The 20,784-nt window shown below is 48.2% G+C and overlaps 1 protein-coding gene across 7 annotated transcripts in view; it reads right to left on the reverse strand.

The window, feature by feature from the left end:
* The window catches only part of dctn1b (dynactin 1b), a 65,874-nt gene that overhangs the window by 14,634 nt on the left and 30,456 nt on the right, over positions 1 to 20,784 (reverse strand). For 3 of the 7 annotated variants that reach the window (XM_035418068.1, XM_035418067.1, XM_035418066.1), the window contains 13 exons: positions 18,695 to 18,712; positions 15,818 to 15,838; positions 14,043 to 14,234; positions 12,592 to 12,789; positions 11,001 to 11,205; positions 10,189 to 10,267; positions 9,474 to 9,633; positions 6,963 to 7,067; positions 6,429 to 6,620; positions 5,090 to 5,206; positions 3,941 to 4,093; positions 3,244 to 3,404; positions 283 to 451 (listed from right to left, as the gene is read on the reverse strand). In XM_035418068.1, coding sequence (XP_035273959.1) covers positions 283 to 451; positions 3,244 to 3,404; positions 3,941 to 4,093; positions 5,090 to 5,206; positions 6,429 to 6,620; positions 6,963 to 7,067; positions 9,474 to 9,633; positions 10,189 to 10,267; positions 11,001 to 11,205; positions 12,592 to 12,789; positions 14,043 to 14,234; positions 15,818 to 15,838; positions 18,695 to 18,712 — 1,770 coding nt within the window. Of the gene's footprint in view, positions 1 to 282; positions 452 to 3,243; positions 3,405 to 3,940; positions 4,094 to 5,089; positions 5,207 to 6,428; positions 6,621 to 6,962; positions 7,068 to 9,473; positions 9,634 to 10,188; positions 10,268 to 11,000; positions 11,206 to 12,591; positions 12,790 to 14,042; positions 14,235 to 14,973; positions 15,082 to 15,817; positions 15,839 to 18,694; positions 18,713 to 20,784 lie in introns of all 7 variants that reach the window. The other 4 variants (XM_035418064.1, XM_035418063.1, XM_035418065.1 and 1 more) reach the window with 2 other exon arrangements.

Genomic DNA, 20,784 nt, shown 5'->3' on the forward strand with positions numbered 1-20,784 from the left:
AGGCCTTGTTGAGGGGTTCACAAGGTTACAGTGCAGTGTTCATTATATGTTTCATTCAGTGAGTAAAGAATCAACTATGGAAAGATAAGGGACTCAAAGTGGCCAACAAGAATGACACCTAGAGTGTTCTCAGTGCTCAGTGAGTGTTCAGCATGGGGGGACAGTCATGCCTCTTGTGTGTTCAGCACCTGTTGTCCTTGCTCTTTTTTCAGTGTTGTGTTAGTATCCTGTTAGTATCCGATAGCTTTGGTGCTCAGTGCGTGTTCAGAGTGTGTTCAGTACCTGGTAGTACTTGATGGCCTTGGTGAGCGGCTCCACGTGCACGGTCTCGTCCAGCTGGTCCTTGTGCAGCAGGTCAATGAGGAAGTCCAGGGAGCGCTCGTGCACGCTCATCTCCGGGTACAGCATGCCCACCTTCTTATACACCTCCACACTGCACTGGTTCAGAGCCCTGAGACACACACACACACGCGTTAGTATTACACACCCGCTTACCGGCTCATCCGCAGCCTAAAGCGGACCCCACATCTACGAATGAATGAGGGCTCATTGACACCAATCTCCTCCTTCGGCTCCTGGCCGGAGGATGACCTCGAAGCGGGAGGCGAAGGCAGAGCTTCGCGCTAAAACGTAAGCCCGCGCCGCAGACACACGCGATGACACACGCGATGACACGCGCGGTGCGCGTCCGCCAGGGCGGGGCACGGCGAGAAAAGTGTCCCTCGCCCCCTTTTTTTTGGCGGGCGGTCGCGGCTGCTCGAGCGAGCGGGAAAGGACTTCAGAGAGAGCGGGAGACGCGGGGAGAAACGCTGACGCGCTCCGTCTCCGCGCGACCGCGCTGACATCATCAAACCGGCGCCGACAGCGCGGCGGGAGACGCGAGCGCCCGAACGCTCATTAATATTAATCACAAAGATGAAATGAAATATCACAGGCCTTACTGGAGAAAAGCGCTGCCTGTAATCCAGACCCCCGCAGCATGAAAACGAGATTTCTGCATAACGAGATTCTTCTTACAGCAGCGCTTCTATCTAGCGTTTGGGTTTTTAACATATGCTGTGTTAACATATCTTCTACGGTACGGTATGGGCGTTCGCTTGAATGGATAAATTTGATCCGATAAAAAAACGTGACACTTGCTTAAAGTTAAGAGATAACACCGGTAATTTTCATATTTTACAGCATCGTCAACATATCCTATGAAAATACCAAAACCGAGAATGTTTCTGTCCAACTCTCAGAATTCTCAGATATTTATTTTTTTACTTTTCATTCAGCTGTGCGCTAAATCTATAAAAATACAGCTTAGAACGACATATTTTCATTTTCAGAAAATGCAACCTATTATCAACAAACACATGGGCAGTGTAGCTTTCACCAACTTTACTTCAAAGCAGAGCAAATTGATCATTTTGATGGGGGCTATTTTCAGTATTTCGGTGTAGCGCCAAACTACTTTTCACGCATCAAAAAAGCAATCATTGTCACTTCATAAAATTGTTTCAGGAAAAAGGCCAATTTCATTGTAATGGTGAATTATGCTGACCAAAGCCGCAGTATTTCTCTAACTCCTTTGAATACATTTTTGGACAACAGTGGAGTTCTGTGACTTCTGGTATATCAGTGTGGGCCCAAGCCTACCCTTTTACCAGCAAACAAAAGGAGAACTGGCATCCAGTTTGCAATAATCCTCATGAGGAACTCAAGTTGTCTCAAAGTAACATTAAAAGAACTCAAAATGACATTTCTTTGGCTGTTTTTGCAGAATTTAAAAACATACAATCCTGAGGTGAAAGACTCATTTGCTGTCTGCGTGTGGCATGGCACTCTGTGAACCGAGCAGCACTGTATAGCAGCTTCTCACTCCCCTCACTAGCATAACTCCACCGCCATCTTGTGGTCACAATAAGGAACGTTAGCTTTCAGCGAGCTGTATGTTGCCTAAAGCAAATTTGACTTGAATACAACACTCAAAGTCCAGGTTTATTTTTACTGACTGACAAGCTAAAGGCTGCTACTAATACAGTTTATCAGGAAGTGAACATTACCATACCCAGAAATGGAGATCACACAAGAATTCAGTTACCTAAAGTCAACCTATTTATCTGACTACAAGTTCCACAGACAATATGCCAGGCCATAAATCCCTGCCTAATGCATTTTATAAATACAGGTTTTATGAATTTATGATCTGTTCAGTTTTTTTTTTTTTACTAAAACTAATTTGTCAGGGTGCAAAGTTATCGGAGGTCAAGATGATTGACAAAATGTCAGTGAAGAACACAAAGTCTTTCTCTGCTGAAAGCTGCTCAATAAAGCTGTTTATTTTTAGTCGGACGGCAGAAACGTGGCCCAGTAAGCCGGTGACTTTTCCATTTGAACCAATCAATGGGACTGCGGCCTGGTTGTTGTCTTGTTATGACTCATTCGCCCTTTGCAGATATTGGTCCTACTCCCACTGGACACCCGGGCATTCACATCAGGCAAACATTCAAAAGCACAAAGGGCAGTGCTCACTGGCCTTAATGTACAAGTGAAGGATGAAAGAAAGAATGTTGGTGTGTGTGTGTGTGTGTGTGTGTGCGCATGTGTGTGTGCATATGTGTGTGTGTGTAAAAAGTGTATAGGACATTTGCCAGTGATTTTGGAAAAAGGTGAATGTGTGATAGAGGACGTAAATGAGAGGGTGAGGCAGGGGACTGTAAAGCAGGCGGGGCAGGGGTGTGGAGTGGGTGGGCAGGGGCACAATCACTGCTCGTGCAGTGTGGCTGGCAGCTGGCTGAGTGCGTAAGAGGCGAGGCATGGGTAGGGCAGGGGCGGGGCGTGGGCGGGGCGTGTGGGTGTACTCACTGCTCGTATTTGTGCAGGGTGGCCTGCAGCAGGCTGAGTGTGTAGGAGGCGGAGCAGGGGCGGGGCGTGGGCGGGGCATGGGTAGCTGGGGGTGTACTCACTGCTCGTATTTGTGCAGGGTGGCCTGCAGCAGGCTGAGTGTGTAGGAGGCGGAGCAGGGGCGGGGCGTGGGCGGGGCATGGGTAGCTGGGGGTGTACTCACTGCTCGTATTTGTGCAGGGTGGCCGGCAGCAGGCTGAGTGTGTAGGAGGCGGAGCAGGGGCGGGGCGTGGGCGGGGCATGGGTAGCTGGGGGTGTACTTACTGCTCGTATTTGTGCCGAGTGGCCTGCAGCAGGCTGAGTGTGTAGGAGGCGGGGCGTGGGCGGGGCATGGGTAGCTGGGGGTGTACTTACTGCTCGTATTTGTGCAGGGTGGCCTGCAGCAGGCTGAGGGAGTACACCAGCCCCGCGGCGAAGCTGAGCTGCTCCCCCACGGCCCCGCGCATCCCAACGCGCTCCACGCAGTTCTCATTCAGATCAAACTTCTCCTGCGCCTGCTTACTGATGAGCTCCGCCTACAGACACACCCACACAACACAGCACCGAATGAGCTCAGCACTGAGGCAGGTTTCCACCTTAAACCACACCCACACAGCACAGGAACGAATGAGCTCAGCACTGAGACAGGTTTTCACCTTAAACCACACCCACAACACAAGGCTCCACCTTAAACCACAACCACACAATACATGGTTCTACCTTAAACCACACCCACACAATACATGGCTCCACCTTAAACCACACCCACACAGCACAGGACCAAATGAGGTCAGCACTGAGACAACTCCACCTTAAACCACACCCAGTTTAGTAAAACCACTTTTTACACTGAATCTTAGCTGGCAGATATTCTACAGTCATCACAGCCTCCATCAGAAACAAGCAGAATCAGTGCAGTACACCCGCCTTGCGCTAACATATTTTATTAATAATTAGGAAACCGTTTTCACAGGTCCAGCTACTGATGACACAAACAGAAACACAAACAGAACACAAACTGATAACTCTCTGACTTCAGGGCGCTAACTGCGCTGAGCGCGGCGGGCGCTACCTTGCAGATGAGCCGCGGGATGAGCAGCAGCACCAGGATGCAGTCGTGATCCCCGCCGTGCCGCAGGAAGGAGTCGGGCATGAAGGAGGTGAGCAGGGACACCTGCCTGTTAGCCTGGCTCACCTCCATCTTCCTCAGCTCCATCTCTATGGCCTGTGTGCACACAAACACACGTACAGAGAGAGAGACACTCAACATATGATACAAACAGAGTCCAGTTTCAGACTTCAAAAAGGGCACCAAGGATTAGACTGTTTAAGTGAGACTGGCTGGTCCCTGTACTGTTCACACACTAATGCAATTTATTAATGACTTCATGACATCGAGTTATTAATGAATTCACGGATTAAATATTTTAAATTTCATTTCACAGCTAAGAACCTCAATGGACACTACATAGGTTGAACGTGCTTTATTTACAAGATTGCTGGTTGCTAGCGTGTAAATAAAGTTGACTCGCAAGACTAGTTAAATAGAAATATCGAACAATATACTCCATATATAACACACTCTACATTTAAATATTAGGGAATATTGAAGACACTGACCACTGCGTCCATCCCATGTCTAATTTATATTCTATTAATCCAAGCAATAGCCCTCTCTTAACATATTACAGATTACCGGAAAAGAACATGAAGTAGCTGGAAAAATGTTACGTCCAGAAGAATGGATAGCGGGCTGTAATGGGGGAAACCGCTCCTGCATTATTAATGACCTGGCAAGACGTAAGCGAAAGCACTTAAAAGCAGATTCCCCTTTAAAAGGTTAAGAGCTTTTAAAGGTTACATTTAAAGGATGTTGCCTGTGCGTTTGGGTGAAACGGCCGTGCGAAGGGAAGCAGGGTCACACAAAGCAGAATTCATCTGCGATAAGGCCGTTCAGAGCAGGCTGGGAGATGTAAGAACAGGGCACATTTAGACAGAGATGTGCACTCTCTGAACACACACCCCTGCCAACTAAAATTAGGGAGAAAACGTGGGTTATGTTGCCTGTGCTTGGCACAACCACCAGCATACTCAACTCTACACCAGGGTCAGGTGGTTGAGTTGATGAAAACCTGCAGATAGCTGGGTCCTCCAGGCCAGCGTGAGGCAGTAGAGTTAAAGAACAGAGCCCTGTAGGGGGGCACCGGCGCTGAAGGCTCACCTTGGCGTAGGCCTTGGTCTCGGCGAACTTGATCTTGAAGTCGAACATCTCGGCCGGAGGCTGCTGCTGCTGCTCCGCTGTGGCCTCCTGCTGGCTCATCAGCTCCCTGTTCACCTCCTGGAGAGGGGGAGAGAGAGGGGGATGGAGGGAGAGATGGAGAGAGGGGGAGAGAGAGAAAGTGTGTGGGTGAGATAGTATGGCTTAGCGATCACTCTGACACTGGTTAAATTGCTTGCTTGACTCGTTTGTTTTTTTCCCAAACAGGCCAACACCTTAACCACATTCAGTCCTGCTGAACAAACAATCTTCCGTCCACTAGGTGGCAGTACGCACTGCATATGTGAACACACGGGACAAGCTCTAAATTTGAGCAGAAAATGACAAGCAAACCATTTCATCCCCTTATACCCAAAGCTCTTTCATCAGCTGTATATACTTTCTGCTGAATATACCAAGGCTCTTTTTTCACCATGGCAGTTAGTAACATTACCAATCTCAGAAACAAGATCACGCCAAATATCCCACAGGCAAAATTAAGATGAAATGGACATTTCATATCCTTTCACAAAGCTTCAGGGGCCAATGTACTGCCCCTCTACGTCTTCACTGCTGTCTGTAATTCTGTTTCCAATGTGGCTATGCACCCTAATTAATAGCAATAAACCTAACCCATGCCGTCACTATAGACTATACACACACATTGTTTTCAAGCCAAACTCACGACTTTACTTAAAAGCACACAGAGCGTTTCTCTCCCGCTTTTACACTGGATTGCATCATAGCTCTTCCCTGAAGCCCCAGGCACGGTCCCTCCTGCCTACGCCGCGCTATTTTAATTCCGTTTCTACATAAATGCCTTGTGCAAGCTGTCTACCAACAACACTGCATGTGTCACTGAGGGATTTCTTCTTACATAACACAACACAATATCCGTTTTCTTCTCAACACAGTACCCTACTTTACCTGCTACTGCCATCTTGATATGATGTCTTTACTTGTGCATTCCAATTTATTTCAATTGCACCCATTGCTGTGCCACATTGAGCATACAGTATGAGAAGTCCTGTATAAATTAAGTAACAAATGAATTATTATGAGGCGGACTATCTGCAAATTACTATAAACTTTACCTCTGCGCATAACTTTATAGCTATGTGTAGGACTCGTGAACAGATACTGTTCTCAGCTTGTCGTCCAAGTTTCTTTATAATCCTTGCACAAGATTTGTATCTATATTTATTAAACTGAAATAAAGCTAATTTAAACAGTTTGCATTCATAATTACATTCATTAAGTTGTACTGTGTGCTGTAAGACCGTGGGCTCCTCCCCCTTCTCACCTGCAGGTGGGCGGTCAGATCGCGGTACTTCTTGATGGTCTGCTGGTAGTCGGCCACGGTCTCCTGGGCCGCCTCCACCCTCTTCTCGGCCTCTCGAACCCGCGCCCCGCCCAGGTCCAGCTGCTCCCGCAGCTCCAGCTCCGTCTCCCGGGCATTCTCCTGCAGCTCGTCGTTCATCTCGTTGATGGCCTCCTGCGGGAGGGGGCGCAGAGGCAGGGTTCAGCCACCGGGGGGCACACAGCCTACTGCTTCCCTATCTTTGAAGGCAAAGGTGAGTGTGTATGCCGACTGTCCCGTTCTACTAAATCTGTAATACTACCAATTATGCTGCAGGTATTAAACATTAAAAAACAAATTATATTCACAAAATCAAAATGCTGGCTCAACCCTCTCTTAACACACATGTTCGCATGAAAATTACTGGCAGTTTAATTGATGGGTTCAGCCACTCAAGCTTCAGTTCCAGTGCAGACAGCGGTCAGTATTTCAGGGGAGTGATCAGAGACCGAGGAGAGAGGGGGATCGGTCACTCACCAGGTCGTTGACCGTCTCCCGAAGCTCTCGAACCTTCTCCTCCAAGTCCAAGTTCCTCTCCGTCAGGGTCTCCACCATCTCCTCTGCCCCCAGAGCGGCATCCACCTGAGACAGAGTGACCGCACGGTGACCGTCAGCGACCACAGGCACAAAACTGACAACCGCAGGGGCCGCACACTGACCGTCTGGTACAATGACCACGCCCTTACACTCAGTAGACCCCTCGTTCTTCCAGTTCTTTCATTTTTGATATTATGTGCTTTATAAGGGATTTGATATAAAAATCTGACATCAGCATTCACTACCACAGCCGTTGTATTTCTTAATACTGAAATAATCTCACAGGAGCACTTCAGCATTAGCAAAGCAAAGCACTTTGCAAATTGCTTCAGGAAAAAAAACATCCGGCTATATAAACGGATTGTATTTTTTAAAATGTAATCTGTGTAAGCTGCTCTGGATAAAAGCATCCACTAAATGCTGAAATGTAAAGTAATGTACAAAACATAACCACGCCTCTATCGCTCAAAAATGCTATTGCAGATATCTCACAGCAGGGGGAGCCAAAGAGCACAGTCTCTGACGGAGAAAAAAGTACACTAATTTACACTAGTTTCCCAGATATGGAATAAGTTAAATGTAGTCCTAGACTATTTTTTCTCTCCCCAATGGAGATCTTCATAGAATTTTTCTTTTAGTCTAGGACTAGGCTTCACTCTGAGTTCTGTGTAGAAGGATCCGCAGCTACTAAGTTTTGCAACTTTGGATAAAAGTAGCGATCAGCTTATGGGTTTGCTTGGGAGTACGGCGTATGTCCAGCACAGATACTCTGCTCAAATACACAGCCCCAGCAGGAGCAGGACAGCAAAACACAAATCCAGGTTTGGTAAGTAAAAATCCTCCCCAGGATTTTGTTCCAATCACCTGGATTTGCTAATCAGTACAATTCTTCAGCCAGGAGGTATAACTAATCAGTTAAACCAGCTGGCTGAGTTCACGGGTGGAAGAAACACGCGGCAGGACTTTTACTTTCCGACCCCTGGATTTTCCACCTCTGCTTTTGATCCGCGTCACAGCGGGATTCGTACTCTTAATTTGCAAACGCAGAGGGCTTATCATCACCTCTCAGGCTGCACTTATTCAATTCAGCCTTCAAATGAGCGCTCCAGGCGCACACAAAGGACTGCACACTTCCACACGCGGGGCCCAAGTCCAAACAGAACCATTTCAGGCAATTACGCCTTTGTGGAGCCAACCGGCAGCACTGAGCAAACGGTCCAGATTTCGGCTGCTTGACGTGTTATCTTCATTATTTTCTTCATTTCTTGCAATTTTACAGTTTTGAGCACAGTACTCAAGAAAATTGATTCCGCAAAAAAGGACAGAAGAAGAAGAAGAAAACACATCTGGAAATTGGCCGAAGTTTATTTGGAGTGGAGGGAAAAGAATAAGAGAAGGGGGATGAAAGAAAGAAGGCCGGGACAACGGTATGACCTCGGGGTGCCCAAAGCGTGACTGTGGCGCGAGCAAACAGAAAGCCAGAAGGCCGAACGGGTTTAGCGACCTTCTCCGACTCCGCTAACAAAAAAAAGTACAGAAACGTCTCTGTGAAGTCTGTGGCTACTGTATGTCTTCAACCCTATGACGCGCATACAGTAGGTAAGGATGCTAGTGAGCGCAGCAGATCGGGCAGGTCTACTTTAAAGTTTGCATCTTGTAAATAAAGGCATAATGGTTTATCTTCTTTGCGATCAGAGGTGGATTAAATGGCAAGACATGAAATTAACAGACATATATGCTAGCATTAATATGCTAAAGCATTGTCCAGTAACAAAAAAAATTACTTCAAGGTTGTACTGGCCAAACGATTAATTAAGCAGGTCAAATCTGTACTGAGTATTAGTGTCGCTGGACAGAAGCTTTACAGACAACGGTTTTAATCTGAGCTCCCAGCATGCATGCCTGGTCCTCCTGTTTGGTGTAGCTTCAATACTACTGGAAGTTACAAGACCGTGGCATGCAATATTGTATTAAACGTTTCATCAAAACATGGGCTAAAAGCTAATCCAATTGCTAACTGTAGGTTATATCATATTAACAGCAGGCAAAATCAGACTAGCTATGGGTGTCCAATTACACAACATGTTACAGTAGCGGTGGCTGTGCCGGTACAAGGCTTGCCACTGCCCACATTATAAGATGTGTGCTGGCAGAACCAGGTGTCCTGGAAAAAACAGGATAACCCAAATTCCGCCTCATTTCACATCACAGAACACATGACCATCGTCCCCCGGGGGGGGCTCCGATTCCAGCCCTGTCCTGTAGAGGACTGAACTGAAATAAGAACACCGCACACAGTGCGGTTATGTGGGATCTGGTGACAGTCAGGTAGGGTGGTTCTTTGAGGTGGAGATATTCAGGCAGTGTGGTTCTCAGGGGCGGAGCTCAGTGTGGTTCCAGGGGGCCTGGTGATGGAGGCTGCCTGGTGATGGAGGCTGCCTGGCGACTGACCTGCTCTTTGAGCTCGTCGATGGTCTTCTCAGCGTGAGCCATCTCCTCCACGAGCTTCTCCTTCTGCTGCCTCAGGGTCTCCAGCTCGGTGTTCTTCTTCTCCATCTGCTTCTGCAGCTTCACATGCTCCTGCTTCTCAGAGGCTGAAAGGTCGCGCATCCTGCCCGCAGACGGAGAGAGACGCGCCCTTTAACGAAAACGCACTCACTCCTGTGTGTCTCAGTTAAAGCCTGACACTTTAAACCTTTCAGGAAGTCTTTCAGCAAAAACAAAACTGAGGCCTTGCAGGCCATGTCTCAGTTAAAGTAACACTGTGACCCTTCAGCCTGTGGTCTTCATGCGGTCTGAGTTAAAATGCACTCACCCCAAACATGTTTCAAATCGCGATTTTAGACAAAACTCAGTGCTGGTCCCTTTCAGCCCGTGTCCCGACACCACCTCAGTTAAAACTCCCGATTGAGACTCAGCCGCTACCCAAGCCCTGTGGCCCTGTACCTTAAGGGCCGTGGTTCCAGACTACCCCCGACTATTCTATAGGTTTTCATTTCAACAGCTTAACAAGACCATCAGCCGTTGAATGAGGTGCGCTTTGTTAGGGTTGCAGTGAAAGCCTACAGGACGGCAGATCTCCAGGAACAGGGTTGGGAACCACAGCTTTAGGGTCTGAAGTACTGCACCTTACCCACAGCAGTGAGAGAGCCAGACGCACACTGACCTGACCAGGGCCTCTTTAAGCCGTCCGTTCTGCTCCTCCAGCTGCTTCACGTGGTAACTGGAGGCAGCTCCGTCCGAACCTGAGGGGCAGGAAGTTACCGTGTGGTCACAGGAACAGAAATACATCTATATTTCCTAAATGAAACACATTCGCCTGTCTGCAAACATCGGTAAAATAATAAAAACTTGGAAATCTAATTTATGATTTATTTGTGAACGTACTCTTCTTGGGAAATGAGAACTGAATGAATGTGCTGCATAATGCATGTCTCCCTGTACAACACACACTCGTTTATTCATTTACACTACACATAATTTAAAGAGATTTACATATAGCTCCCTTGTCAATAGAATTATAGTTCTGTATACAAAACCCAGCTTCCTTATGGGATTGTTCTCAACAGTACTCTGCAGTGTCTGGAACATGCCAGGGTAAAATGCATCATATAATACAAGCTCAGCAGGAAGCCATCTTAGAAAAGAACACTATAACATCAACAGCTTGGCACCAGCTTATATCTACTGTGAATGTTGAATTGGCAGCATGATAGCACATTGCTGCCACTATATGGACTCATCAGAAATGCATACAAGAAAGTTCAGCTGCCTTTTTGGGGGGACTGTCAGAAGACATAAAGGGAGCCAATGGAACTGAGACTCAATCAAGGGCCAAAAAATGATCAGCTGTTAACATTTATGACCATAACCGGAAAAACAAGCTCCCTCGCCAGGTTACAAAGACTTAATTGACATACAAAAACACAGCGATACCACACACATCGTTCTGAAACGAGGACAGTTTGGCGGCCTCACCTTTCTCCTCAATCTCGTGCTTCAAGATCTCCAGGTCCATGGTCAGGTCTTCCACCTTCTCCTTCAGGGAGTCCACTTCCTGCTGCAGAGACTCCGCCCTCTCCTCCGCCATCTCCTTGTCCAGCGTGGCCATCTCGATGGCGTCCGCCGTGTCCGCCATCTCCTCCATGTAGCGGTCCTTGGCCTCCAGGGCTTCCTTGGCGTCCTGTGAAGGGGCGGTCGAGGGTCAGATTTCATAACTGCAGCTCGATATGACAGGCCGTAAACAGAAAGGACAGGCCTGTCAGAGTCGGTAAGGAAATGTGAGCACTGATGAATCTGCTCCCAACGTGCACATCTCACTGGAAGCTGGTTAAATTAACTACAGTGTACAAGCTCACAAAGCCCTGCTGATCTATAGTCTGTGGATAGAGGTAGCATCTGTTCCAGCCCAGTGCTTCACTCTCACAGTCCTCTAAATCCCCATCATTAATGACTCCATTCAGCCCTACCTGTAGTTCTGATCTGAATATTCCTAAAACGAGGGGAGATGGGAAGTGGCCTGCAGGACCTGGAGTTGAGTTTTCCTGGTTTAAGTGTTTGTGAACCTGACCTTCAGTCCCATCATTCCTGACATGCATACCTGAAAAAATCAATTTCTGATGCTCCAAAAATGCAACTGATAGAGGTGTCGGACATTCTCGTTAACGTGAATATAAACAGGCTAAATATTCTATAAGCAACTGCTTTGCTGCACAGAGTCCTCTGTTCACAAGATTTCGAGGCATTCAATGATGCACATGCAGCACAACCCCCCCCAACCAGGACACCCTGAACCTTAAACTTATTTATTGACAACAAAAAAATCCAATAGTTCATATACTGATATATAGTTCCAGTAATAACGTTTTACGAACCAGCCCACGCTACAGAAGCAATAAAGCAGCATGAAAGCTATCAAACCTTTCCCTCAGTAATCAATAATTTATCAGCTCTAAAGGACATGGTCATTTTGAATTATTAATCCAAATGCTAGAAAGAGTGGGCATTACACAAAGCTATCATTCTTCATTACTCAAAAAAAAACACTTAAAAGAAAACATAAGAATACACTGTAAAAGTCACTGTAAAATGTTTCAAGTTGTATAAATCACTCCCCCTTGACAGACAAAATGAAGTTACAGTATTGTTCCCTAGAAACGCTCATGAAAGATGGATATGACTAGATATCATAGTATTGGAACAGGTTAAGGTGGAAAATAACCATGGGCTCTCTGCAAATTGTTCCCAGGGGGTACACCAGTAAGATGTGGGATGAAAGGGGTTGTGAGTGGGAGATATGGAGTGGTATGAATCCATATGGTGCGATGTGGGACAATTTCAACTGTCAGAGTGGGGACAGCGGTTGGAAATTAGCCCCGACTAGCTTGTTTCTTGTGTCTGACTTGTGGGACAGAGCAGTTATTATAGGAAAATATGCAGGGATACAGAAAGCTGTGGAACAGTTTTTGATGGTGTGAGAAGGTTTGAGATGATGTGGCATCATATGGGACAGTAATGGGATAGTATGGACCTCTACAGGACTTTAAGGGCCCTGTAGGCGGTGCGGTACCTTCTTGGCCTCCTTCAGCTGCTTCTGCAGCTCGGTCTGCTGCTCCTGCATCTTGCTCTTCCACTCCTGCAGCTGCTCCAGCTGGATCTTGTACTTCTCCAGCTCCTTCAGCTTGGCCTTGTCCTCATTCCTCTTCATGCGCAGCGTCTCCAGCTTCTCCTCCAGGTCCTTCACCTGAGCCCGGAGGGCCTCCTCCTCCTGAGGGAGAGAGGGGGAGATCGAGAGGGGGAGAGAGAGGTGGAGAGAGAGCAAGAGAGGGGGGAGAGAGAGATTGAGAGAGCAGGAGGGAGAGAGAGGGAGCGACAGCGTGAGGGAGAGAGAAAGGCAGAAAGAAGAGAGTGAGAGACACAGCGAGAAGAGAGAAAGGGGGAGATAGAGGGAAAAGAACAGAGTGAGAGTGAGTGAGAGGAGGCAATGGGTGAGAAAAGAATGCCAGAAGGGAAGCGAAGTGAGAGGAGAGAGGGGCGGCGAGCGAGGGAGAGAAGGAACGTGAGACAAAGATAAAGTGAGAGATGCAAACAGCATAAGACACGATATCACACACACACACACCTCTCCAACACAAACGCACACACACTCACACACAGATCTCCTTCTTCATTAAAGCCCTTGACAGGAGACTTCCACACGCCACCTCTGCAGAGAGAGAGAGCGAGAGCGGCAACACCTCAGCTCATCCCAGCTTCATTTAGCAGCGAGAGCGGCTCTCCCGTGGAGACCGACGGCCGAGGAGAACGCCGCCGGGCCACCCACACGCCGCCGGGTCACCGACATGCTGGCGGGTCGCGCAGGCCAGAACCCAAAAAAGCCAGTGTGTGTTTACGATTCGGCTTCATCGCGATTGGCGGAGAAAATCGGTCGCGCGGAGACCGTCAAAACAAGCGGCCGACCGTTAGCCTAAATCAGCACCCCAAACGCACACTCGCATGCAGCCACTCACCACTTACCTGCTTCACAATGGCACTCTCACCCTAGAGATGAGAAACGAGTGAACCGGGTCATGTGACTGACGACGAGCCAGACTACACACAGCTGCCAATGTGCCATGACACCATCAAACCAAAGTTTCAAAGGCAAAGTACCATTTCCTTAACATAACTGAACTTAAGCAATTAGACTAAATTAGGTGGTTTGGTCAGAATACTGATACCTTTTTAAGGTAAAACAGATTAAACAGGAAATACCAATTAGGTTATGAGTTTCTCCTGATTAGTAAGTACATAATGATAAAATCAAATGAACTTTTAAGCCATGCGACTGACATCTACAGTATATGGTAGAAAACACAACAGAAAAAGGGTATGCTCTTGTTTAAGGACTAGGAGACCTGGGACTAAGACACTGAAACCAACAGCTCCACATCACACTATTGCTGTGCTGAACTACGCCTTGTATACGATGTAACGACGAGGCCAGTGCGACTCCTCCCACACACAGGAGGCGGGGCTTACCTTGCTGGGGGCGGGCGGAGGCAGGGCTCCGGGGGACAGCAGGCCGCCGCCGGGCGTGGGGATGACGGGCGCGGCCAGCGGGGTCTGGGCCGGCGTGCTGGGCTCGCTGCTGCTCATCTCGCCCGCCGAGGCCGAGGCCGACCCCGAGGGGCCCGCCTTGGAGGCCGCCGCAGCGCCCGAGGGCCGGGTGGGCTGTGGAGAGGGGCCACACGGTCACTGAGCTGAGCGGGCACGGAGAGAGGCTGCCAGCTTTACGCCAGTCTCAATACCTAATTTACTCTTATCAAACTTTTATTTTGACAGGGAGTCTAGGTCTCTTTTACAGGAGAGCTCTGATAACGAAGCGCATCCAAACTACAGCAAATAATACAGAAAACAAAAAAGGACAAAATACAATGGAATACAAATATAAAGGGGAGAAACCCTTGATCTTATACAGCTTACTTCTGCATGGCTTGCACACCCTGATGAAGCTGCAACAACCAACTGAATATATGCTTGTCTCTTGAAAGGAAAGTTAACTCTAATAGGAAATAACTAAATTATTCATCATTATAATGGACTCTAGAGCTCAAAGTTGGACAGATGCATATTTTCAAATAAAAAGTGAATTAAAAAAGAAAATAAAACCAAACACTTAAAAGGCAAGTTGAAAGTTCTATAAAACATTTTTCAAATATATATTGACTAAAATCCAGAAAGAAAGGAGGTGAGGACTACACCCAAACCATCACTACTGACATGAAGAAAGTCAAAAGAAAGCAATACCCTGCACCATGTGACTTAACTCCACCCACTGAAAATAAACCCCGCTCCGTGTGTATAAGACACACCCGCAGGGAGCAGCCTAAACGGTGCCCAGTGCCACAGACTCCACCCTGTGCAGGAAAGCTCCCGAGATTGAGGCCATTACCGGAGAGATGGGACGTACCTTCGAAACGCTAGCCTGACTGGGCGTGGGGTCTGGACTGAGTGGGAAACTTACTAAGGCGTGGAGGGACACTGAGCGAGGCAGGCTGGATGGAGAGTAGCTGTTCCACTGTCGAGCGCGATAGAGAGCAGGCGATGTAAACGCTGCCGGCTTTCCCTGCGACTGCATGTGTGCCCCCAAACCATAAAACCTTTAACCAATGCGCCAATGTGACCCTCCCTCAGCAAGCCCCTCCATTAAGCACAAGGAGTCAGAAGAAGGATTTCATCTGTATGTGGGATTCTCATCAAAGGGAATAGGGCCTGGAGAAGTTCATCCACCCCCCCCCCCCCCCAGCTAAACACATATGAACTTTCTCAGAAACTTCACAAATAATCATTTTAAAAATTATTTTCAAGTAATTCAGTAATTTTTCAGTGAAGACAGAGAGAAGGCACTACAATAGTATTGGTGAAAGCTGAGCAGTCAGTAATTGTTTCTATGGTCAGGTTAATACAAGCTACACTTTATAAACAGCAGATCATGTTGTGTTAACCACAAACTACATATAATACATATAGTGCACATGCAATATTACATACAGCCAGCCCATATTGTTTTAACATGCTTTAATACATCTACCCCAACAGTTTCTGGACATTGACAAACCATAATGGACCAACAGGTCATAAAACGCACAGAAAACTAAGTGAAGCGGAGTATGACCAAGCAGTCATTGAGGAACCCCCAACCCCAAGGAGATGGCCGAGAGACACCCTCTCCTGTCTACGGCCATGTTCGTCCCCCTTCCCAAAACAGTCGACCCTCACATCCCCCCTTGAATGAAGAGCCACCCCGTGCTCACCTTGGTGCGCCGGGCTGTGGTCTGGAGGAGAGTAGGATTGTTGGAGAGGAGAGAGGCGCACGAGTACGGGTCAGACAGACAGACAGCCGGACAGACAGACAGACAGACGGACGGACAGACGAGGGGGGCGGGCAGAGGACGTAGCAGGACAGGTCGGGCGTTTCACAGGGAGAAGAACAGAAACACACATGGTCAGGGTTAATCGTGCCAGGCGGGCTTCTCCTGCCCGTGGCACAAAGCTATGCCCCTGGCGGGCAAAACACCGTAGAGTTACTGCAGCATTCGGGTTAGATCTCCCCTGGCTGTCTCACTGTACCACGGAACCTTCTCCCAAAGCATTGGTCACATGGGCTTCATCTCTAATGGCAATATCACTACCAAAAAAACAACTCTGCTCTTTGTTTTTTAAAACAAGCTTTTGGTGATAACTTTTGCATATATGGATTATTCTGTCTTTGTGGTGTTCTTTACTGTGTTTAGACAGAACAAGCTGTACAAGCTGAAATGTAATACAATTACTCGCTGGCATTCTTGTCAGGTCTCTTGCAAAAGAGGTTCCCAGTCTCAAGAGATCTCCTGTCTAAATAAAGGTTCAATAAAAAAAAACCTGCTGGTTGCTCTTACGTTGCTAAAACATAGTGTCCTCAGTGCTCAAAAAGACTTTATCACTATCCAACATTGATAACTCGTATAACTTATTTTTTTCTGTCAATTAGCCTACAGACTTGGGTGCTTTGCAACAGATCCTAATTCCGCTCAGCATCTCTGAGCTTGAGGAAACGATGACAGATTGCACACAAACACGCTGAAGTACCGTCCTTCTCTGCTGTTAGCGACATCCCCCATCTGGTCACAGCTGAGCCTCTGGACACAGCTGAACAGAGCTCAAAGAGCAGCCCAGTGTTCTCCAGCGGCTTCAGAAGGCCCGGATTCTGAATGATGTTATGCGAGAACCCTGCTTGAGCAGCACAAGCACTGGTACGGCCAGCGCCTCCTAATTGTTCCATTGTTCGATTGCGGGAAGAGGCGCTTCCTGCATAGAAAAAGGGCTGCAACCTCGAGAAGTGCCAAAGTGTCTCTGAATCCCGTCAGTAAAATTCAATGACCACTAAAACCGCCAGAGCACAACGAACAGTCCAATCACGGCCCAGCTTTGGGTCTTACATAGAGCTGTAGTAGGGGCCATTTCGTGGTAATTATATTATGCACTATAAACTTTCAAGTAGTCACTGCAAGCCGCAAAGCCATATTTTATTCAATATAGTTGCTTACGGCAGGGGTTTTTAGAGTCCAGATGGGAAACAAGAACAAAAACTAAACGTCAGACTAAATGAAAATGTATCGCAGGAGTAAACAGCACACGACTGCCTCTCTTCAATCACCTCTATGGTGAATCAGTGCTCTGGAGATATCTGGGGTAATAGGATTAAATACTATCCGCTTGCTCGCCATAAATGTAAACATGATATGTCGTCCATTTATGCAGGTGGATATTTCACAGTTTAAAGATAGCATTTAAGCTAGAAGATGGGGAAGGAGTTCCACCCAGCATCCAATGCCCAATTCTCTTAGCATTGGTAATTGCTGCTTTCAAAAGGAAACATAAGGATCTTAAAGGCAATATCTAACAACTTAATCGGGTAATATTTAATAACTAAATAAAGACAAGTTCCAAAAAGCCAATGTATGTATTTTGTTTTAAACCTCCTTATATGCTGACATTTCTTTACAAAATATGTTAACAGGTTAATAAAAAAAAGTCTTTCTGGCCTGTTTAAAAGCACTCATAATTAATGATTTGATAACATTACAGCATGCCACCAAGTTACAAGTTGTGCCTTGGACCAACTGAAATGCGCTCTTCGAACATTAACTTGACGATGGCCGTAGCTTTTTGCTATCCCACTCTGTATAAACATCCAGCAATGATAAATGACCAGCCTTTGGAAAACAGTGAAGATCGGCTAAAAGAAACCGCAGAGCAGACACACCTCACACAGCACTCACTTCCTGCTGTTCAGGTTGGGCACCCTGGGTCGACTGAGCACAGTGTTAGCGGACTACCATTGTACTCTTCAGACACAAATTAGCTTGATGTGCTAGAGATACTAAATGACAAAAGCTTGCACTGACCAAAACATGAACAATCTGAACCTGGGCCTAAATACATTGTTCAAAATTAGTTAAAATTTAAATATACTTCTATTTTAATGTGAGCTGAAAGATGTAAATGTGTATAAGGACACCATTCACAAGAAGCTCACATGACCAATGCTTCGAGCTGTCAGTACTTTCTGAAACACTTCTTATAATCAGAACTCTCACACCAGAATGAAAGCTTGTCAAAATGACACACATCATCAAATACAGTACATTATGAAGAAAATACATTCTGTAACACATAAACGCACAACGGACAGGTGGTCTTCATGCCAGTGTAAATGACACGTGACTCTATGGCTCAACTCTATGGTCGAAAGGCAGAGATGGAAAAAAAATGCGAATTTATCATGTATAATGCAAAAACAGACCACCAAAAAAAGAATAAAACGTGAAAAAATAAACAAGCAGACCGTGACCGATGGCTACTCGTGAAAAAACAACCCCCGATCGACCCCCACCGTGTTCCGAAACGGAAAACCCCAAATCAAAAGCAGGAGATGACAACATCAACACACACCTCCGTGGGCAAAACAACAGACCGAGCAAGCATCGCAATGGAATGGCAGTGCTGTGAATTAAACAGCATTCTGAACCAAAAGCCCTCGTACTGGAGTGGAAACAGGAGACCGGGGGTGCGGGGGGGAGAAAATAAATAAAGAAAAATAATGGATGACAAACATCCCACAGTGAATAACGTATCGGACGGGTCTCTACCTTCCTGGGAGCGGGCGTCTGTCTCATCATATTGGCGAGAGGAAAAGAAGACAAACAGGAGCAAACAGAGAGTCACAATCACATTCAGAATTCAGAGAGAGAGAGAGAGAGATGGAGGAGGAGGAGGAGGAGCAGCAGAAATCCCTCAGACAATGCAGGCACGGCAGGCTACGGCGTCGGTATCGCAGAATCCCGGGCCGCTCGGCCGATGGCGGATCTGCTTGCAAATGGCTGGTGCGTTCCGGAGCCTTCCGCCGCTGTGGCCGGCTTATCGTCCGTCCGGCTGAGCTGCCTGCGCCGAAATCGCCTTCTCTCCGATTAGAGCGCTGCCATCTTTACCCTTATCTGTCTGTCTGCAGGCCCCGGTCCTGCACCTGCTCGCGCAAGGAAGCACCCTCTCTCTCTTTCTCTCTCCACTCTCACTCGCTCCCTCCCCCACCCCCCTCCCTCTCCGTCTCCCTGCCTGTGATTCGCCAACCTCCACCCTGTTAGCCCATTACATCACTGCTCAGTTTTTTTCAACCCTTACACTCCCCCCTCCCCTCCCTTCCGTGCTCCAGACAGAGAGAGGGAGGGGGGGAGCGAGGAGGGGAGAGAAAGAGAGAGGAGGGGAGGGGAGAGAGAGATAGAGTGAGAGAGAGAGAGAGAGAGAGAGGGAGAGGGAGAGGGAAAGAAAGACACAGGGAGAGAGGATTGCACCAGTGACTGATTCACACTGAAGCATTGGGAAAAGAGTGTGTGTGTGTGTGTGTGTGGGGGGGGGGGGGGGGTAGGATTGATGCAAGTCTCCTTTGTCTCCTAGCAACGCTCCACAGATCAGTTTTTTTGTGGCTAATTAGAATGGCTCGCGAGGCCTGTTCCAAAACAATGGGGCTGGGAGCCTCGGCCGCGTACGCACGCGTTTCTACGCACGCGTTTCTGCGCACGCGTTTCTGCGCACGCGTTTCTGCGCACGCGTTTCTACGCACGCGTTTCTGCGCGCGCGCGGGGGCGGGACCGTGTAACCCGCGCGCGTAAGCGCACGCACGGCCGTGAGCACGTACCCTCCTCTTCCTCGTCTGCGGAGAGGCCGTGCAGGGCGGCCATCGCTCCCGGCGATTATCCCCTCCCGCTCGGACGCGCCCCGTCTGCCGGACATATGGCCCGCTAATCGCAGCACACTGTAGCAGGAGAGCTGCGGGGCTTTGCTTAATGCTAACATCTGTGCCCAAAACAAGAGCGCTCTCACAGGAGGGGAGGGGGCGGAGTCTAAAGCGCTGGCACTGAGCACAGGCGCCGTGGCGCTACCAGGCCAAAAGCGCCTCGTATATCACAGAGGCTGGCAGTTAGCGGGTGAGGAGAAGGAACCCGTCAGTGCTGTGAAAGGCCAGTCCTGCTGAGGCAGACCAAATGCGCGGATACAAGGCCGGCCGGGGCGCTACGCGACCTTCACACCGCTGAGGGGCGGGCGTCGAAAAAAACTCAAATAAATAGAGAGAGAGAGAGAGAGAGAGAGAGAGAGAGAGAGAGAGAGAGAGAGAGAGAGAGAGAGAGAGAGAGAGAGAGAGAGAGAGAGAGAGAGAGAGAGAGAGAGAGAGAGAGAGAGAGAGAGAGAGAGAGAGAGAGAGAGAGAGAGAGAGAGAGAGAGAGAGAGAGAGAGACGAGGCAGAAGAGGGTATCAATTACAGCCCACGCGGCCTGTGCTCCTGAGCAGGAGGCGGAAAATCCATCCTTTTGAAATATTGAGGAGCGGCAGTCTGCGCGGGTCCCTGTGGACGAGGCCTGGCTGGGGGGGGGGGGGGGGGGATAGAGTTACCGCTTTAGCAGCGATAGCGCAGCGGGTCGCCACACAGCTGGAGGGCAATCTGGCCTCCGAGACCCCCGCGGCCTGGGGGGGTGTGGCCTAGGAGAACGGAGTCTGGGAGGGAGGGCGGGGCTAAGGGCGGGGCCAGTCCAGTGGGTAAGCTTGAAGGCTACCGACAATTAGACATCCCAACCACTGCTAACTGCTATTTAAAAGGTCCTCACTAACTACTGCCCGCACTGGGGCCTGTGCTTCAGGCCTTCACATGAGCAAATCAGATACCTTCTAAAAAGCAAAGGCTCCTTGC

The sequence above is a fragment of the Anguilla anguilla genome, chromosome 5, assembly GCF_013347855.1.
Source record: "Anguilla anguilla isolate fAngAng1 chromosome 5, fAngAng1.pri, whole genome shotgun sequence".
In the NCBI taxonomy this organism is placed as follows: Eukaryota; Metazoa; Chordata; class Actinopteri; order Anguilliformes; family Anguillidae; genus Anguilla; species Anguilla anguilla.